General features: G+C 44.3%; 1 protein-coding gene across 1 annotated transcript in view; it reads right to left on the minus strand.

Moving 5' to 3' along the window:
- The window catches only part of lrrc2 (leucine rich repeat containing 2), a gene marked incomplete at its 5' end in the record, with an annotated part of 10,658 nt that extends 9,671 nt beyond the window's left edge, over window positions 1–987 (minus strand). Inside the window, one exon of the mRNA XM_083645455.1 lies at window positions 851–987. Coding sequence (XP_083501581.1) covers window positions 851–987 — 137 coding nt within the window. The remainder of the gene's footprint in view (window positions 1–850) is intronic.
- Between the last annotated feature and the right edge of the window lie 6,793 nt (window positions 988–7,780).

Below are 7,780 nucleotides of genomic sequence, written 5' to 3' on the forward strand. Positions count from 1 at the left end.
GTGTGTGTGTGTGTGTGTGCACGGGCTGTCTCAAATTTAGAGCTTTAAAAAAAGTGCACGTATTGTTCCGAGCTCATCAGCCTATCAGTCTAGTGACTAGTGATGATCAATCAAGGAGCCCTAATTTAGTCCACATTAGATCCACAGACCCTATTTCACTGTCCACATGTTACATTTCCACATGTGAAAACATGTGGAACACATGTGAAACCCATGGGAAGCATGTGGTTTTGGAACATTTTCACATGTGGAAAACATGTTATCACATGTTATAACATGTGATAACATGTTTTCCCACATGTTGTATAGCAACATGTTTTCCACATGTGCGGAAAAAAAACATTTACATGGGTTTCACATGTAATCACATGGGAATTTACATGGGTTTCACACATTTCACATGTGAAAATGTTCCAAAACCACACGCTTGTGTTCCACATGTGTTCCACATGTTGTCACATGTGAAATTTAACATGTTTTCACATGTGATCGTGAAATTTCACGTTTTCACATGTGAAATTCCATATGTTCACATGGTTTTTCTATAAGGGTTTCTATTGTCAGATATGATTTTGTCCAGAATTCCATGACATGTCTGTGCTGTAAGAGATAACAGAGGCACTATGATCAAAACAGTCGTTCTTCGACATTCTCTAATTGTCTCAACTTCTTGTAAATTAAATAATGCTGAAGTTGAACAACTCATCGGTTTGCTGGGGACCGCCTGGAATGCCCTCAAGGACCCCTGGTGGTCCCCGGACCCCAGGTTGAGAACGCCTGGTCCCGTCTGTACAGCAGGGGCTTACCTGGTGCTTACCTGGGCTTACCTGGGCTAACAGCAGGGGCTTACCTGGTGAGCGCGCTCTGCTGCTGCCTCTCCTGCTCCTTCCTCTGTCTCTGTCTGTGTTTCTTCACTCGGACCTCCCACACGCCGCGGAGCACAGAGAGGTCACACACTGGGACCTCCACACGACGCTCCACACGCATCTCTGCTGCTGCTGGAGAGAGGAGGAGAGGAGAGGAGAGAGGAGGAGAGGAGAGGAGAGAGGAGGAGAGGAGAGAGGAGAGAGGAGGAGAGGAGAGAGGAGGAGAGGAGAGGAGAGAGGAGGAGAGGAGAGAGGAGAGAGGAGGAGAGGAGAGAGGAGGAGAGGAGAGAGAAGGAGAGGAGGAGAGGAGAGAGAAGGAGAGGAGGGAGGGGAGGAGAGGAGAGGAGAGAGGAGGAGAGGAGAGGAGAGAAGGGAGTAGAGGAGAGAGAAGGAGAGGAGAGGGTGGGGAGGAGAGGAGAGAGGAGGAGAGGAGGAGAGGAGAGGAGAGAAGGGAGTAGAGGAGAGAGAAGGAGAGGAGAGGGTGGGGAGGAGAGGAGAGGAGGAGAGAGGGTGAGAGGAGAGAGGAGGAGAGGAAAGAGGAGGAGAGTAGAGGAGAGAGGAGATGAGGAGAGTAGAGGAGAGAGGAGATGAGGAGAGTAGAGGAGAGAGGAGGAGAGGAGAGGAGAGGAGAGAGGAGGAGAGGAGAAAGGAGGAGAGGAGAGGAGAGGAGAAAGGAGGAGAGGAGAGGAGAGGAGAGAGGAGGAGAGGAGAGGAGAGAAGGGAGTAGAGGAGAGAGAAGGAGAGAAGAGGAGCAGAGAGGGTGAGAGGAGAGGAGAGAGGGGAAGAGGAGAGGAGAGCAGATGAGAGAGGAGGAGAAGGAGAGGAGAGAGGGTGAGAGGAGAGGAGCAGAGAGGGGGAGAGGAGAGGAGAGAGGGGAGGAGAGGAGAGAGGGTGAGAGGAGAGGAGGAGAGAGGGTGAGAGGAGAGAGGAGGAGAGGAAAGAGGAGGAGAGTAGAGGAGAGAGGGTGAGAGGAGAGGAGAGGGTGAGAGGAGAGGAGAGGAGGAGAGAGGGTGAGAGGAGAGGAGAGGGTGAGAGGAGAGTAGAGGAGGAGAGGAGAGAGGGTGAGAGGGTGAGAGGAGAGAGGAGGGGAGGAAAGAGGAGATGAGGAGAGAGGAGGAGAGGATGAGATGAGAGGAGAGGAGAGAAGGTGAGAGGAGAGGAGAGAGGAGGAGAGGGGAGTAGAGGAGAAAGAAGTAGAGAGGAGGACAGGAGAGAGGAGAGGATATGAGGAGAGGACACAACATGGATAGAGACTGACAACTGAGTCCATAAGTGACATTTTGGCCAGAAATGAGTTCTACAGAATGTATCAAAATGAAAGCTCTTGGTGACCACTTTCTGACAAAAGGGCACATGATTTCTAAACCAATGTTGTTCATGAAGTATAGTGTCATCCACATGTTTATGAAGTTTCCATCGTCAAGATTGAATTTAATGAACAAAGTCAGTATTTTTTTGTTTTGGTCAAATGTCATTACGCCCCTCTGCTTACCACCCCTCGAAATGAAGAAAGGGAGGAGGAGGAGGAAGATGAAGATGAAGATGAGGAGGAAGACGAGGAGGAGGAGGAAGATGAGGAGGAGGAGGAGGAAGACGAGGAGGAGAAGGAGGAAGACGAGGAGGAAAGTAATAGAAAAAGGTCAAACAGCCTCAGAGTGTCACAAGGCAGCAGAGAATCAAGTCCAGTAGAAGAGAGAGGATAAGTAGATCAATAGAGTAAACTAAAGTAAAAGATATATACTCGCTACGAGGTCAGACATGCCCAAAGTCCGGCCCGGGGACCGATCTTAAGTGGCCCTCGGCTTGTCCTTCAAAATAGACTGTACTGTATGTGGCCGTCCACACAGTATTGGTTAATCAAGCAAGCTCAATTAGCATTTTTCTTCCATTCACCTAATGATGACAGCAGCACTATCATACAGTATGTAGACAAGCACCAAGTAGGAACAACACAGGCAGAACTCATGTTTTTTGATGGTAAACAAAATACTTAGAGTACAATTGTATTGCATGTGATTCCCCCCACCTTTCATTTATAACCCATAGATGTCCAATGTGTTTCTGGGGGGGGGGAGGAATTGGAATTGGTCTCCCATTTCAAGTACCTCGGAGTCATTTTGGACTCGAACCTTTCCTTCAAGAAACACATCAAAAAAATGAAAAGCACAATTAATTTCAACTTAGTTAATTTTAGACAAATCCGGCCTTTCTTAACAGTTGAAGCAGCTAAAACATATTTTCACTGCATGATCTTCTCTCACATTGAATACTGCTTCACAAACTCGTCGTTTGCAGGTGCCACTGTCATAAAACCTATTGAACAGCTCTATTACAGAGCCATCAAGGCATTTGCTAGAAAACCTTTGTCATACCACCACTGTAACATTCTGGAACAACATCTCTTCCTGAGTTTTGAAAATCTCAAGGTCTTAAAGAGTGCCTGTTTCTTCTTCAAATGCCTACATGGACTAGCTCCCCCTCCGTTACAGGAATTCATCCAAAAAAATAGAACCACTGGACTCGGCACTAGATCAGACACCAAAGGTGATTGCAAGGTCCATCGCAGAATGACCACGTTTGGTCAAAATGTCCTATCGATAAAAGGCAGCCAAATATGGAATAGTCTCCCCGTCTCCATAAGGGACAGCCCCACCCTTGCCGCTTTTAAAGGTAGTCTTAAAAAATGGCTGAAAACAAACCAGTCATGTGTCCACAGGTAGTATGTTTTTTTCTTCTCTTTTTTTGTGTATTATTATTCTGTATTTTATTTTTCTAAGAGTAATTACTGCCATGTATTTTAGAGTGTATTGTTGCTACTCTTGTTTTACGTAGTTTTAGAGTGTACTGCTGCTACCTATGTATGTTTTTATTATGTTCTACGTTTTACGCTCTGTTTTTTGTGTTTTATGTTTTATGGGGACAACGGATGGAAATTAGCCTCGTGCTAAATCCGGCAATTTTTACACTTTTACTATGTTCCAGGTTTTACTATCTGTTTCTGTGGTTTCTGTGTTCATTGATTTTGCACTGTCCCGTCCAAATAAACTAATAAAATAAATGTGAGAAGCAGCTGGGCCTCAGGTATTTTCACATTATCTAATCTGCCACCATTCAAAAAAAAAGTGTGGACACCCCTGCTGCCCTAATTCTTTATTATTGGCCTCCATGTTTAAGTAACTGCAACATGATTCGTGGGAAAGAGACATTGCTGTTGAGTTTTTCACCCCCCCTAATTTGTTCTTTTGTCTCTGTCACTTAAGCAGTTGCATCCAGAAGCAGAAAGTCCCATTTGAGAGAATAAGACATCTCTACGGCTGATATCTCCAAAACTCAGCAACTCACATCAAAACAATCTAGATGGATAAATAACACTACAGGTAAGAGGGGGAAAATATGTCTTTTTTTGATTTTGGGGTGAACTATCCCTTTAAAGGATCTTGGAATCTTTCAAATCAGTTACTGTCAGTTTGATTGTCTAAGTTCAGAGGCCAGTCTGTCACCTCTGTTCAGCAGAGGTGTTTTGCATGGAGCTGAAGTCCTGTGACCTACATTCAGCATCACACTCATCAGTCAGCAGGACATTTATACTGTGTGACAAACAAACACGAGCGGCTGGCTGCTGGCGTCTCTCACGTTCTGCTCTGCCAAACCAGTAGCCTCAACTCTTTACACTCACTTCCATCTTCTAGTCTGAGAGTGCACTCTGTTTAAGTTATTTCTATGAGGGGATTTCCCCACGGGAATTCCATTTTCACTAACCAATCACTAGAGACCAACGTATATCGGTCTGAACCTTATGTTAGTTACTCCAGTCGGGATAAGTCCCCTTTGAATAAATACCTTCCAAGCAGTGTGTCGTTTCGATTTCAAAGTAATTTGGTACTTTCAATCAACTTAAGCCCCGATAGCAGGAGGTGGCAGCAGCCATTGTTGCCATTAACGTTACTCCTCAGTGCACTGACAGTGCAGGGGGGCAGTACGGACAGCGACGCACTCTGATTACACTACTGCCCCCAACACTTCCTGAATGGTATTGCATCAAGGACTTTTTGAGATAAAAGACATAAAAGTGGATTTTATGCAACAAGTTGGAAGCGGCAACATCTGTTATTTAGAAGAAGGGGATGTTGCGCATCGGATAGCGTCTTCACTTCAAGTTTCTGGCTCAGGTAAATAATCTTTTAAGACCTAGATGCGAGAGCGGCATGCCGGTCTGATTTGGAAATGCTAGGTGGGTCCCCGGGCGCAAATGCTCATTATGAGCGAGAAGCGCCCGGCTAGCGGGGTAAGACTGCTTCCAGAAACCAGCTGGTATGGGTCATTAACGCTCGTTAAGGCTCTCCGATGCGATTCTCCTCTGCATACAGAACAAAAAAAATAAACAATAACAGCCGCCCTTGAAGCCGTCCTGGATTCCACTTCCCCGCATGTCCAGAATGATGCGTAACGTGTCATTCTGGACAAGGAAGGGCTGGAATAAACTGCGGAGCTCTCGGTGCAGCCGCGCGCAGTCAGGCGAGACAATAAGCCGAACACCCCCGACTACACGCACTGCTTTTTTCCTTCTACAGTTTTGTTTAACAGCGGTTTGTAATCAAATTAAAACGTGCATTTAGCGCCACCCAGTGACTGCTCAAACAACCCAGCCCTTCAGATTACATATTTTTATTTTAGTGTAAGCATTACAGGTGCTATGTATGTAGGAAATGGAGTGACAGCTTGGAATAGTTATAAAATTGAAGTTTCTACACTTCACTGTGGGTTTGTGATGCACCTGTGTTGAACCAATGGGTGCTCAGCTTGATGCGTTTCTCCTCATCCTCTGTCACCCGCAGTCGGGCGCAGTTGGTGGGGAGCAACTGTGGCGCCTCGCTCCAAATCTGCGCCCGCCTCGCTCTCACGAGAGTCCCGTAGCTCACACACGCAGTCGGGCAGGCGGAGGAAGTCGACAACTTTTCTAACCATCATGCAATGGGCCAAGCAAGTGGGTTGAATCTGCGCCGAACTTGCTCATTTCAAACAAGCCAAATCACCTCTGGCTCCAAAATAAACAAGATGGTGACATTCAAAATGCCAAACTCAAGGCTTCAAAGGGAGAGTTCACAAACGGGTGACACAACTACGTCCATATTCATACATACAGTCTGTGGTTTCGACCTTGTAGATCAGTAGATAAAGCAAAGCAGCACTTTATTTCTGTTAGATAGGAAGTGGAGAGGTCATGTGACCAGCTGGCTTTTAACTTTACTTTCAACAAACCCATGCAAAAAGTGTAGAAGTTTTCGGAACCAGGTTGAGAAGCTTTTTGATGTTTCGTCCTTGCCGCAAAAAAGAGTAAAGTGTTATTTATTGCAAAACAAGGGAACCTCAGTCGGTTCCTTGAGGAACCCCTTCATTAAAGGTTCAGTTTGACATTTCTCTTCAACTCCAATCCTGATTCAATTCCAAACTCATCACAGCAAGTTTTCATGTATTGACCCATGAGCAAAACCTGATGCTAACCTGAAGCATTAGCGAACTTTTCACATGACCAACAGGTAGGTCTTTAAAGCTAACTGGCCTTCAACTGAATACGCCTCACATGTGAGGCTGCATTTGTAATGTAGCTGCTTCAAAGTCATGTGGTTTTTCTGTCATTTTGTCCCAGGTCAACATGTGAATAAAACAGCAAGACGTGATGTCATGAGTCATGTATGTCCTTACCTGTTTCTGTGTTAAAGTCCTGGCTGTGTTCTGTCTGTCTGCACCCGCTTGTTTACTTACTGAGACTGAAACACAACCATGTGTGTGTGTGTGTGTGTGTGTGTGTGTGTGTGTGTGTGTGTGTGTGTGTGTGTGACCCAACATGCTATTTTTACCCGCAGAGATATGATCCTTGTGTGTGTGTGTGTGTGTGGGTGTGTGTGTGTGTGTGTGTGTGTGTGTGTGTGTGTGTGTGTGTGTGTGTGTGTGTGTGTGTGTGTGTGTGTGTGGATCACATAACATCATTGCGCTAATCCCTGCCTAATACAACAGTAGGCTCGTTGTAGTAATTTATCTAATATGTATAACCAGGTTCCATTGATATGAAATAGTTTTTCAAGGGAGAGCTGGCCCAACAGTTGCAGACCTACAACAAGGAACAATAAGTTTCTCAAATACATTTTCTGTATATATATATATATTTAGTTTTCTAAGCAATATTATTTAAAGTTTCGTTTTTAGTTTTATTTCAGTAAACTACCCCCCCCCCCCACACACACACACATCTAGTTTTAGTTTTTAGATTTAGTTAACTATAACCCGAACAATCCTCCAGCTCCACAGCTCCAGCCTCAGTAACGAGTTCCATATCTTTATTTATATTTCAGATTTGCAACAGAAAGTCAACTTCAGATGAACATATATATATATATATATATATATATATATATATATATATATATATATATATATATATATATATATATATACCGTATATATATATACAGCAGCATTGATCCAGTGAGTCCAGTGAGGTGTGTGAGACTTTCAGTGCAGATCTATAAACAGCCAGCAGCAGCTGAACGTGGTGTGACAAACACAATGTAAAGGCATTCATAACCTGTACAGTCACTTTCCAAATCCAGCCACATTGCTGTTGTCATGCATTAAAGAATAAGTTCACCCAAAAATGCTCCTAAACAATTTAAATGAATGGTGACCAACTTTCAAATGTAATATGTAATATATATATATATATATATATATATGTATATACACACACAGGAGATTTTTCTAGTGAGGCAAGGGAGGAGCCCCCTCCCTTCTTTTTTTGAGAAGAAAAGGGAGAGTTTATATTTTTAATAAATAAACCAAAATATATTTTCTCTCCTCTTTGAACAAATTCCATTATTGAAAATGCTTTAATGGTGACACCTGCAGGCCAGGGAAGG

Source organism: Poromitra crassiceps, assembly GCF_964638095.1.
Source record: "Poromitra crassiceps genome assembly, chromosome: 10".
Classification (NCBI taxonomy): Eukaryota; Metazoa; Chordata; class Actinopteri; order Beryciformes; family Melamphaidae; genus Poromitra; species Poromitra crassiceps.